The sequence below is a fragment of the Carettochelys insculpta genome, chromosome 20 (assembly GCF_033958435.1).
Source record: "Carettochelys insculpta isolate YL-2023 chromosome 20, ASM3395843v1, whole genome shotgun sequence".
Lineage (NCBI taxonomy): Eukaryota > Metazoa > Chordata > Testudines > Carettochelyidae > Carettochelys > Carettochelys insculpta.
In genome coordinates this window covers 7,586,096-7,599,045 of record NC_134156.1, presented here as the reverse complement: position 1 = coordinate 7,599,045, position 12,950 = coordinate 7,586,096, and the positions used below count along the sequence as shown (strand labels likewise).

At 48.2% G+C, this 12,950-nt stretch overlaps 1 protein-coding gene across 6 annotated transcripts in view; it reads right to left on the bottom strand.

The window, feature by feature from the left end:
• Positions 1-5,507: 5,507 nt before the first annotated feature.
• The window catches only part of EXOC7 (exocyst complex component 7), a 32,994-nt gene continuing 25,551 nt past the window's right edge, over positions 5,508-12,950 (bottom strand). For all 6 annotated transcript variants that reach the window (XM_075014179.1, XM_075014175.1, XM_075014176.1 and 3 more), the window contains 7 exons: positions 10,774-10,839; positions 9,923-10,043; positions 9,342-9,437; positions 7,662-7,725; positions 6,562-6,603; positions 6,284-6,417; positions 5,508-5,746 (listed from right to left, as the gene is read on the bottom strand). In XM_075014179.1, coding sequence (XP_074870280.1) covers positions 5,644-5,746; positions 6,284-6,417; positions 6,562-6,603; positions 7,662-7,725; positions 9,342-9,437; positions 9,923-10,043; positions 10,774-10,839 — 626 coding nt within the window. In that variant the 3' untranslated portion in view covers positions 5,508-5,643. The remainder of the gene's footprint in view (positions 5,747-6,283; positions 6,418-6,561; positions 6,604-7,661; positions 7,726-9,341; positions 9,438-9,922; positions 10,044-10,773; positions 10,840-12,950) is intronic.

Below are 12,950 nucleotides of genomic sequence, written 5' to 3'. Positions count from 1 at the left end.
CTTATTATCTATCCCTTTTTTAATAATTCCTAACATCCTATTTGCCTTACTAACTGCCGCTGCACACTGCGTGGATGTCTTCAGAGAACTATCCACTATAACTCCAAGATCCCTTTCCTGATCTGTCGTATCTAGATTTGACCCCATCATGTTGTACGTGTAATTTGGGTTATTTTTTCCCTAATGGCTGGCTAAGTTATTTAATAACATGAACTGAACTGTGCACTCATGGAAGTTACTACCTTGAAAAACTTTGAGATCAGAAGCCCTGTGACACCTTATAGACAAACAGGTATATTGGAGCATAAGCGTTCATGGGCAAAGGCTGGCTCAGATGTGCCCACGAAAGCTGATGCTCCAATATACCTGGTCGTCTGTAAGGTGCCACAGGACTTTGCGTTGTTTTTGCAGATACAGACTAACACGGCTACCTCTCTGATACTTGAAGGAGGTTTCCATACTCACCACCAGGAGAGCAGGGCATACCATCTTTATGCCACCCTGCCAATGGGTTTCCACCGTCCTTTGGAAGAGACAACTCCTAAGGGGCGTGATGGCTCCAGGCCCCATTAGTCTGGGGCTGCTCAGGTTGTTCTTAGCTACATTGCCTATTTTGGTCCAACTCCTCTGTCTGTCAGATCTTCGTACAGCTGCCTTCTAGCGCTTTCATATGTCACATGCAAGAACGAGGGGCCATCAAGTGAAATGAATAGGTCGGAGGTTTGAAATAAACGAAAGGAAGTGCTACTTCACACAATGCACAACCTGTGGAACTCCTTGCCAGAGGATGTTGTGAAGTCCAAGACTATAATGGGATTCCAAAGACAGTTCACAGAGGCTAAGTCCATCAATGGCTAGTAGTCAAAGACAGGTGGAGATGGTGCCCCTAGCCTCTGCCAGAAGCTGGAGATGGGCGGCAGAGGATGCAGCACTCTGCTTTTTATGGTCTTGACTTGGAACTGTGGTCAAGCCTACATGAGGGTTAGATAACGTGAGCTAAGCCTGACCTAAATGTGACCTTTTCCCTAGCATGAAGGCAGGTCGAAAAAAACCTAGGCTACAATTCACCCAGCTGAAAGTTAAATTACAATTTTGAAATCTCCGCCTTAACAGCCAGCTGTCCAGAAAGAATTGTGCACAATATACTAGGTGGAGGTCTGGTGAGACAAAAACAATCCCTTGGTACATTCTGTCAAGGGGTCTCCTAAATTCTGCCCCCCGCCCACCTTCCCCTTCCTGTAGGGCTCACAGGTGCAGACTTTCACTGAAGTCAGAGGGTGAGTTGCAAGTGGTCCCTTTGCAAAGTGCTTTGGGATTATTCGGTGCTATACCACCCCCCATCACCACCACCACCTCTAGCCATTTAAAACAGGCAGAGTTTACACATTTTCTAATTGCACAGACTGGTCCACCCCTTGATCTATACCAGGTTTTCAAACTATGGTGGCCTGAGAGCTCCATTCAGATGGCCCACAGATAGTTCCCCCAAGGTATACACCTCAGTGGCCACACACACAGGCCAAGGAAGGGCTGCCCACCTAGTCAGGAGAGTTGTGCAGGAACGGCTCCATTAATTGGGTGCCTGGACCCTGGAGAAGACACACATGAGGTGAGGGGGTGGCCTTGAGGGTTGTAAGGGGGAGGAAGCAGTTGGGTGAGTAGGGGGAGTAGGAGATGGGTGGGGTGGCAGTGGGCTAGGGGTAGGGTTGGGGGTGTTTGGGATGTGCCAGGCTGTGGTGGCCAGAGCAAGAGGTGACTTTCCCCAGCACAAGGGCTGCAGAACCTTCAACCTTCTTGTATCTGTGGTGAAGCTTGTAGTGCCCAGCTCCAGGGCTGCAGCTGCTGGGGAGAGACAGCCAGTCTCAGCTTGGGGGCCTCTGTGGCAGGGGAGACCCCGCTTCTTTCCCAGTCCCAGCTTTCTGGCTGCTGGGACAGGGAAGAGAGGGAAAGACCCTCCTCCTTCCTGCCACATTCAGTGGCTGCTGCAAAGGGGGAGCGACTTTTGAAAGATCACGAAGTGGGTGGCTGAGGCCCTCAGAACTATTCAAGTGTTGGTGAAAACAAAGTTTGAGAGCCCCTGCCCTAAACAACCACTTTAAAGTTGGTATGAGTTCAAGAATTCTGGCCTCGTGTCTGGCTAGTGGCAGATGCCAAGGATGGCTTCCGTCTTTGCTTATAGCTTTCAAAAACTCACAGATCTTGGACACATCTACCTGTACATGAACACTGATGCTCTCCAGGGTCGATGTTCCAGGGCATGCCTGTCGACTCCAGGACTCCTCAGGAGGAGGAACAGAAGTTGATAGGAGAGTTTCTCCTGTCAACTTCCCGCAGTGGGGCCACACTGGAAATTCGACGTAAGGTACATCAACTCCCGCTGTGCAATTCTAGTAGCTAATTGCCTATCTTAAGTTGAATTTCTTTGGTAGTGTTGACCTGGCCCTGGTTTCAAGAGGGTTTCTTCTTTCCTGTGGCTTTCCCATAGCCATATCCATAAATGGGGGCTTCCATTGTTTGGATTCTAGCATGCTTCACTTACAACAGAGCAAGGTAAAAAGTTCCCTCTGTTCCTTCTTTTGTTCAGTCACTCTCTTTAAAACATGCTACCGCTGAGTAGTCTCAATTCCTCCGATAACATTCAGACAGGCATTTTACAATGATACTGATCGTCAGTGTGTTACGGGCATTCACAGAACACCCTATGAGTGCATCAATATTATTTTCAATTGGTGGAATCAATTGTTTATTATTCATGGCTCAGCCTCCCTTTCTGCATAGCTCAGTACACCTTTGAACTGGGTTCTTCTGCAAAATAAAAGCCAGCCCAAGCATCTCGCTCCTGCTACATATATTGAGGAAGACAAATGGTCCCCAGTATTGGTTAGGGCCTGGGGGTAATAACACCACTATTAGTATTGACCATGTCCCAGTAAAGGACCCTTTGATGAAACCTGCCTTTCCGGAGCCGACGGTTGCACTGGGGATCTGACTCTCTTCCATGACAACAGTGCTGCTTGTGTACAGACGGCAGCAAGGAATGGGTTAAAACACAGGCCTCCCACTGTTCTGGAGCCCTCCTTTATTGTTCTCTCCATTCTGTGCCCAGTTCCACTTTGACTCCCTACCTCCCATCAATCACCAGCGCATTGTTTTGGGCACTCACACAATGACTCTTCCCTTGCTGAGTTACTTAGGCATTGATAGGTACTAGTTCTGATAAGGAGGGTGCTGGTTGAACAACAACATTGTTTCCAAACTATTAAGCACTGGGTACTTCAAATGTTGTGAACTGCATGGAAACCTCGTAAGTAAAATGTTATGGGCAAATAACGAAGGATAACCTGAATTTCTCATCTCACCTGCTTTCCTCCCTCTTAACCCTGCCCCCCACGCCTACCCTGCATGCTGTGCTGCAGGGTAGGCGTGGGGGGCAGGGTTAAGAGGGAGGAAAGCAGGTGAGATGAGAAGTTCAGGTTAAGACTCAAGCAAAGTGCATGGGGATGCTTTTACAGGACCTGATTGGAGGAAGAGGTTGTCCAGAACTTGCAGCAGGGCAGTGAGGATCATTGAAAGGCAGATTAACTCATCACTGTTCGACCAAACACCCAATGGCTCAGTCTCCATGCTTCGCACTTCAGCTGTCGCTATGGGAAGGGGATGCAACCAGCTTCTCCACAAACGAGCCATGGGGGCTCAGAACTGGCCAGGAGATTTGGAAAGAAAGGAGAACAGTGTTATGCATTTCCCCACACCCGTAACATACTGGTCACTGACTGCCCATCCTGAACTCTTGTGCAGTAGGCAACAGATTCCAGTGATTCTGGGAGCAGAGAATCAACTGGAGTTTGGTGCCCAACTCCCATAGACTTTCAAAGGGAATTGGGGGCCTGATTTCCTTAGGCCCCTTTGAAAAGCCAAGCCTAAGTGCTCAGTGGTCGACACACGGACACGGCAGCTCTCCATAAAGGTTTTACACACTGGGTCTTCCCAGCAAGTTCTATTTAGTTTGGGTCTCCCTCCGGGATAGAGTCCGGGGATGTGTCACTTATTGCCACGTGGATGCAACAGCGGCACAATTCAAACAATACAGGGCAGGGACCATCTCTACCAGGCTCCCGCGGTCCCCACCACACGCCTTTCACCTCCATGAAGCTTTTAAAAAGGCAAGTTCAGAAACCAGAGAACTCAGCAGCTCAACCAGGACCTGCTCACTACGGGTTATGGCTTTTTTTGCCTTGTCTGAGGAAGTGGGTGTTGCCCACAAAAGCTCACGACTTAATACATTTGTTAGCTTCTAAGGTGCCCCAGGACTGCTTGTTATTTATGGCTTATACAGTAAGACCCAGCTCTCAGCAATACACGAGCCCAAAAAAACCCTGACACCGGCACATCTTCTCATCCTATGGAGCTTCACCAGACTCCTGTTCGTAAAACCAGCCTCTCTCAAGTGAGAAGGGCTGAATGGGTAGTCGTGTTATTCTTGTAACCACAGAAAAAAGGAACATGACACAGGCACTCTCTTCTATTGGAGCAACTAAAATAAATAAGGGTTGGATGGCTCAAAGAACTGGTGACGAGCAGAATCTGGACACGAGGTCAACAATTCAAATCCGGCCCTGGTCAGCTGAAACTGACCTTTGTTGCAACCCGATGATCACGGGGTGGTCTATGAAAGGACGGCTGGTTTTTGTCATTGTCTAGCTGCCTGATTTTTACATCAGGCTGCCAACAAAGCTGACTATCTCAGCAGTAACAGGGACAAAACGGGCAGAGACGGTCTAGGAGGTAAGGTGCCCCAGTGCCAGGCGCAATGAGAAGCATGTCTCGACTGTAACTGCTCTGTAAACGGATGATTTCAATCCAGTATTTTTTAGCATTCAGGCTGTCAGTTAATTTACACACACAGCTTAAAACCCACTAACCTTTTTCACCCTGATCTGGATCCTTTCCATTTCAAAAAGCTATCTCGGGCGTCTAGACGGAGACCCAAAATACACAGCAAATGTTCGCTATTTTAGAGTATCCAAATGTCCCGTAGCACAAGGCTCTCCGGTCACTTAGCAGTGACTGCCTCACCCAGGAAAAAGAAACGCTGACGGACTCTAAAATGAACACTCGCCAATCCATGGGGAGTAATACAGAATGTCTACAACACATGGACTTCAGTGCAGTCATGAGAAAATCCTTAGAGATCCAACAGCATCCCTCCAGGAGAAACGACCTACCTTGAACACTTCTCTGGCAAGTTAAAGGTGCAGTAAGGAGGCAGACAAATTCATACATACAGCACGTACTCTCCAGCAAGGCTGAGAAGGATTTCATGCTGAGGAGATAAGTATTTACAGAGCTCGCCTGTCTTGCCTCTCCACTCGAGCCATGGTCTCAGGGAGAGAAACTGCACCCGTCTGGAGACACTTAAGCAGAACTGAAACCACTCTGGAATATGTCATTATCATCTCAAAGCTTCCCCTGTGACCCACTTTAGAAAGGCAAAGGCAGACAGGATGGAGTGTTCTCACAAGTTTATACATCCGATAAATACAAGTGTAACATCAGCCCACCAGAACAGGGCAGGGAAGGAGGCCCGGAGGGGATCGGGAAAGCTCTGACTTGCAGATGGGAGCATATCAGCTAGTCAGTGGCTCACGCTGATGTATCGAACAGCTTCTCAATCATCTCGCCCACTTGGTCAACTCTGTATTTGATGTACTTCTCAGGGTTCTTGGTGAAGGGCACATTGCCATACCTGCCGAGGGCAAGCAAAACCCCAGTGTGACACAACAGACGCTGCACAAAGCCACAGTCCATGGGACTCCCCTTTCCCCTACTGTCGGATGCTGCTCCAGTTCTGCCCACCTCCCAGAAATGATATTCCAGAGCCCACATCTTCTATTTGACAGCATGACAGACACTTGGGGTAGAGGTCTTCACAGCAAGATTACCGTTCTAGGGGGTCCACTTTCAACAGGTAATCCTGTATTTCCCACAATATCAAGAGAATTCTCAATAGAGCCCAGCTTTGCCCTGGCTAGAACATGGCCACAAACTGTGCTGCATTTAGAAGTCATTGATGAATGCTGTGACCTGAGAACAATCATATCAACTTAGCTGGGCTTGAAGAAGAACCTCAAAGGCCTATTAAACAGAGCTGAGGATGACTTTGGAAAGCCAGGAGTGTGGTGAACTGCCTCAGCTTTGCATGTCTGTTCTGTGGCCAAGAAAACTCAGTGTCTCCCCAGGAGACCCTAGATAGAGGACACTGCTCCTGCTGAAGAGTGGTCACCTGTTTAAGAAGGCACTGTAGGTCTCTTTCACAATAGTTTTCTGGGCCTGACGGATTTTGTCCCTCTGCTCCATGTCAGGGATGGCCCAGGCCTTCTGGATTTTACACAGTTCTTCCAAGCCATCATTGAAGCCCTTTCCACCAAAACAGGAGGAAAAAAAAAAAAAAAGACACAGGTATGTCGAAGTTTCGTATGGTGCGTTGTGCCTGGCAAGCACAGTGCAGGGCTACCCTGATACAAGGTGAGTTCTCCTGCCCTTCCCCAAAAGGCTTCTTACCTTAAAACGCTCCTTTATCATCTGCCTCTCCTTATCCTTGAGCTGTGAGGAGAGAAGAAGGGAGGTTAATTCCCCTTCCCAGGAGAAATGCCAACCCTGCTGCGTCTGGTTTTGTCTTAGGGGAATGGAATCCCACTCCACTAACAGACTTGCGCCCTCCAGCAAGACTGACCAGCCCTCAAGAGAACTACCTGAAGGGTTTATTCATCACGAGCCTCTGAAAGACTCTTGGAATCCCATCACATGTGGCACCACCTTTATGGTCATTCACTGGCTCCCACTTCCCACCCCACCTCTCGCCAGGAAGTTGATCCTCCATGGTTAGCTAGGACTCAGGGAGGGGAATTGGTGGAGAGAAGAGAATACCAGCTTCAATGAAAGGCACTCAAAGATTATTTAACAGGTAAATTTTGGCAAGGACAGGTTAGACGACATGACTGTGCGTGGACGGCAGCTATTGGGCTTGAACTTCAAGGATCTCATGTGACCAAATCGTAGCATCTGCCCGTTTAAGAGAGGGACACCAAGGCATCGAGTGGTGAGGGGATCTGACCAAGGTGACACAGTAAATCTGTGACAGCAGAGACCAGCCCCCATAGGCAGTGGGTATCATAGTGGGTGTAAGGCAGTGCCTTCTCAAACCACCTTACCTGGCGCTGCCCATGCTCTGCTGGCGGTCCCCCCAGCCTGCTCTTGTGGGTGGCAGAGACTAGGGAAGGCAAGTTGGACAACCAGGCCACCCGCCAACTCCACTGAGCTCCAGGGCAGGTAGCCACACCACCTGCCGACTCACTGGTGCTCTGTGGGCTGGGAGCCAGCGGCCCCGCTGTGTGGGGGTGAGGTTGGGGCCTTTGGTGGAGGGGCGTGCCTGGGGGTGGTTCTTGCCTCCCCAAGCTGTGGGGTCCCCCACGGCCTCTGCTAGACCCTATGCCTGATTCTCAACTGTATGCAGCTTCCACAAAACAACTCTGCCTGCTTGTAGTACTACTGCTTTCCAGAGAAGCTCTTCCTGGGTTTTAAACATATCTATCTATACGCAGGGGGGCAAATGTTCTGGCCAATTTCCACTACGCAAAACTCATCTTCTTCTATCACTTCACCTTGACTCCTGGTTGAAAGACAGGCAAGTTTCTCTCCGAGATGTATTCCGTGACTTTTAACCAGCTGCAATCAACACAAGAGGGGATGCATTATAGACACGGACCGCCATTCTAGATCAGACCAATGATCCACCTTGCCCACTATTCTGAATGCTGAGCGTGGCCCATGCCAGATGCCTCAGAGGGAATGAACAAACCAGCAGCCATCGAGTGATCCATCCCATCATGGACTCCCAGCTTCTGACAAGCAGAAGCTAGGGACACACAAAGCATAGGGTTGTGCCCCTGACTATCCTGGCTAATACCTGTTGATAGATCTACCCTCTGTGAATTCATCTAGCTCTTTTTTGAGCCCAGTTAAAGCTTTGGCCTTCATAATATCCCCCAGCAATGAGATTTACAGGTTGACTGTGCATCATGTGAAGAAGTTCTGCCTCCTGATTGTTTTAAGCCTACTGCCTATTAATTTCATTGGGTGACCTGATCCTTGTGTTCCGGGAAAGAGTAAAACAACACTTCCTTATTCGCTCTCCCCACACCAGCCGAGCTTTTACAGACTTGCATCATATTCCATTTTAGTCACTACTTTTCCATGCTGCAGAGACTCAGTCTTTCTAATCGCTCCTCACAGTTAAGCACCGGAATAAACTGACACAGGAGACTGTGGAATCTTCATCACTGTCTTATCTGCTTTTAAGTCTCCCAACATCTGTCTGGGATGAGAAACTTGGTGCTTGATCATGCCATAAGTTCAGGGGACTAGACTCGAGGACCTCCCAATGTCCCTTCCAGTTCTAGTATTCTATGATTCGGTTCCATGTAGAAACTGTTCCATGCGCCTAGTAATTTCTGCTGCCTCTCTCTGCAGCTTTCCAATTTTTAGATACCTTTTTTGAGATGAGGTGACTAGATCTGCAGGCAGTATTCAAGATATGGGTTTATATGGAGGTGTTATGATATTTTCTGTCATTATTTATCCCTTATCTATAGGGAATGTGTTATCTAGCAAGCAAGCTCACAGAAATCTATTACACACTTTCCTTCGGGCTAAAAAGTGGGCAATTTTTACATCATGGGTCCAGATGTTTCTTTCCACGATGAACACATCCCATGCTATGTTAATCTCTTTTGAATCACGATTACTCCTGGGGCAACTCTGAACCACTGCTTGTGCACCCAAGCTAATATTTCCCCACAGATTTCTTTGCTTCCCTGCAGAAAAATGACGACAGGGAAGCTGCATGAGAAGTCACGCCTCACTCCCTAGCAGTGCAGGTACAATGTTTTAGGCACCCACAGCAGCCAGCAGAGAGGTAAAATCACCATGGGGTTGGGGACACTCCAGCCACTGGCTCCTGCCATAAGCCAGGATGAGCTGCTAGTGCTGGCTGGGCTGAAGGCAGGAGAGGACAGGATTTCCTCTTCCGTTGTAAGGAGGGGCTGGGGCTGTCAGACCCACCCCCGAGATCTCTCCCAGCTTCAGCATCCTCCCCTGCTTCCTGCCCCCATTACTCCGCAGCTGTGAGGGGTGGAGTCACTGTGTGGGGAGCTGCTCCTCCACCCAATCAACCCCTGTGCAACCAGACCTCCAATACCCAGAACACTGAGATCTATGCAGAGCTGAAGGTCTCTCAAGCCATAATGAAGGCTAAGGAAAGAGAAAAGAGGGTTCCTCCTGACCTGCGCTGGTAGGTTTGGATCTGCTGCTCAATGTGCTCCCTGTAAGACCTCTCTGCTGTTTTCTGAGTCACGGCCACCAGTTGGATTAGCTCAGACCTGGTCAGAGGAGAGAAGAACTCATGAAACCTCCACAAACCAGCTCTTCTCTTGCCAACCCACCACTGGGGTTTCAAACCTTCATTAGCAAAGCTCTCGGGCCCTTCTGTAATTAACAATCCCCCATTTTTGAGTGACAGGAATCAGAATGTACAAGTCAAGAAGGCAGAAATTGTTCCCAACTGTATGAGTTCCAGCACTGGATTCCTACTGCTGATAAGATGAAAGATTCTGATGCACTCAAAGGGCGGCCCACTGCTCTTATTTTCCACTTTCCTGTGCAACGTAAGGAAGGCTTCAAAGGGCAGTTTCAAAGCAGGGCCGGGGGGGCGTGGAAATACAAGAGAAGCGAAGCCAATGAGGAAATGCTTTCGACACTCTGGAGTTAAACTAAGGAAAATGCCAGCCTCATGAGCTAAAATCTGCACAGCAGTGAAATTCAGTCCATTTGGAACGCACAGGGATTTGTCTGAAGATGCACTTACTTTTCAAGGGATTTAAGGATGTAATTGTAGTTGTTATGCAGGAAGATGGCACTCAAAGCTGGGTCCTCATAGACCTTGGATTTACTGAGAAGGTTTAGTTGCAAGTTGCCCAGCACTTTGCCTTAATAAGAACACACTCGTCATTAGAAGACAAAGGATTTTTAATCAACACTGTGGAAGAGGATTGCCCCCAGTGCTTTCCTATTAGAGAAGGCAACATATCAGGCTCAACTTTCAGAACCTTCAGGTGCACAACTGAACGAACATCTCTACGTGCAAATCTGCTTAACAATTTGCATGCACAATCATGACCATGTACATAAATTAGGCAGGCATTTTGCACACCTACCTGATGTGAAGTTCCAGCATACAGTTCCTAGGACTCGTGCAACCATTTCCTTCAAGGAGCAGCTGAGATCTCCCCACAAGCTAGTGCCCTTTCTCCACCATTTCCTACACTGGCATCTCCATGTGTCGCATGCAACCACTGATTGTCTCAGCAGCAGAGGACCAAATCTAGCCCTGGCAGCAACAGTCACCGCTCCCACTGAATCAATGACTGTTCCAGCTGCTTAAGCCAGGGTTACTTTTGGCCCTAGAGCTCTTTTCTGACATCAGTCAGGTCTAACGCTAACATGCCCAAGCTGAATGGCTCCTGCGTGCTTAATTCAGCAGAAGTCTGGCTCTTTGGGACAAGCCTGAAACACCAGTCAAGCAACTTCAGCCGCACCTCCAATAGCCACCCACCTGACCAGTCCGCACACTGTGCCAGAGAACTTGCCTCACAGCGTACATATAGCGGTGTAGCGAAAGGGGAAAGCACTCAAAGAGCAGCTGTGCAATGTACTCACAGATGTAGGTGCTGAGCAGCCGTTTGCTAAATTCAGAACTGTAGCTGCTAGCTGAAGAGCTGGTCTCTGTAAGGAAAAGAACCTTAAACCAGTTACCATGCTCCCGACAGGCCTGCCTTGGTTAGTCTGCCTTGACCCAAACAAGTCATTTTGTGGTTGCTATGGCATTATAAGGCCAGACTCAAGCTGTCAGTGAAAATGCTTCCCCCCTCCTCACCCCAGCAACGCATCAGATTATTCAGAACAAGGAGGGACAGACTGCACTCAGCCTGACCCCAGTATTTCAACCAGCTGCTAGACAGCCATACCACAGGAGAGACCTAGTCCTCCTTTACTATCATTTTAAGATTCAGAGAATAGTAACTACGAGAGAGAAGACACCCCATTAATTAGAAATTGAGCAATTAAATGTAATAAAAGCTCCTCTTTTAGCACCAGAGTCTCAACCACGGGACAGAAAAGTTATTTTTGTTCACAGCAAGCACCTACTGTACAGTACTTCACCTGTAATACTAATCTCAACAAGCAGCACCACTCTGCAAAGTGTCAACCAGCACCGATAACAGCCTGCCGAGGTTCTGCATCAGAGATGCTCAAGGTCCACACCCGACTCACCCAGGGGGATCTGGCTTGTATAAATTCTTTTGCTGCACATGGTTTAAAAGCGTGAGAGCAAAGAGGCCACTGGCAGAAAATCTGGCCCAAAGCATGAGGCATGTTTGTAAGACAGACCAAGTTTGCTTGAAAGGTGGGGAAAATTTCAACTGTAACAAAATCCCAAATTGCTTTTGAACCCAGATCGGATGGTGCCGCCAGCGAAGTGAAGAGGGTGCTCGTGGCCAGGAAGTCTGGACAGTTGTCAAAAAAAAAAAAACAAACAAAAAAAACCACCTGGGTCTGTGCAGTTTAGTATGAGAGGCCACTGGGTCACGCTCCCCACCGTCGGGTGCAAAAGAGAGAACTGAGTGCAATGATATAGACTTTATCCCATGTTAACTAACATGGCATCCTCCCTGCAAATTAGCAGCTACATCCATGTATTCCCTGTAAGACAACACTGACTCTCTCTCCCTCTGAGCTGTGGAGCTTCTGGGTTATTTATTTTTCAAGACAACTGCTTTTTAAATCATTTGATATTGGTTAAAGAATCAACAGAAATATGTAACTCTAGTCAAAGGAGATATAACAGGTTGAGTGGCTGACGCACACACTCTGCTTACCTCTAGGATCTAAGGGAATATTGTATGTGTCCCCAAGAACTACAAAGTTTAAAGCAAAGCAGAGAGAAAAGGGGAGGGAGGAGAGAGAAAGAAATGCAAAGTGCAAAAAGACAGGTTAGAGACCACTATCCCCTCAAGAACAAAGCAGTTATTAACACAGAGCGGCCACAGAGCTAAAGGCAGAGCAGGTGGGATTCACTCTTTCAAAGCCACATAAATGGTGCTGGGCATTAAGGAGGAAATGTTTACTTTGTACTAATACAAAGGAGGATGTAATAGGACACTCCCAACACCCCGGGAGGAGAAAGTGTTACCAAACCCCAATAAAAGTCAATTATTTCAGTGGGATTGGTCCCTCCAGCAAACTGGATACCGCTGAATAGCAAGTGAGTGACTCTGGCTCCCTCCCTTAGTGGAAGCTGCACGCTCTTTCTAGAACACACATGGTATTTTTGGATGAGACTGAGCGAGGCTGGATGATGTTCAGAGCGCGAGAGCTGGTGTTGGCCTTCACTGCATTCGTTTACAGTTGAGAACGTGTTTTTTTGAGGAGAATGTTTCATCAGAGCAAACACCAGCCAATCGCGTCAGACAGCTGGAATTAAGAGAGGGCCACAGTAGTAGAAAATCTGTAGAGATGAACAACTCTAAAGCGTCAGGATTAGGTGCCCTCTGTTGGACCAGGCTACCTCCTGGGTTCAGTGATGGAAAAGTTTTAGAGTGGCACGAGAACACTGTGTGCAAAGGGAGACAAGTGCGTCCGACAGTTGGTGATCCTGGATATCAAATGGCAGGAGGACAGAGGATGGTTTGTAACAGTTGGGTCTCGATTCAGCTCACACGCCATCCTGATGAGGCAGCCAAGCTGAGTTATCAGACCTGGAAGCCTGCAAAGTTCTGCAATGATGGTGACCCATCATTTCACTAAAGAAACCCACTGAAGCAGCATATTCCTGC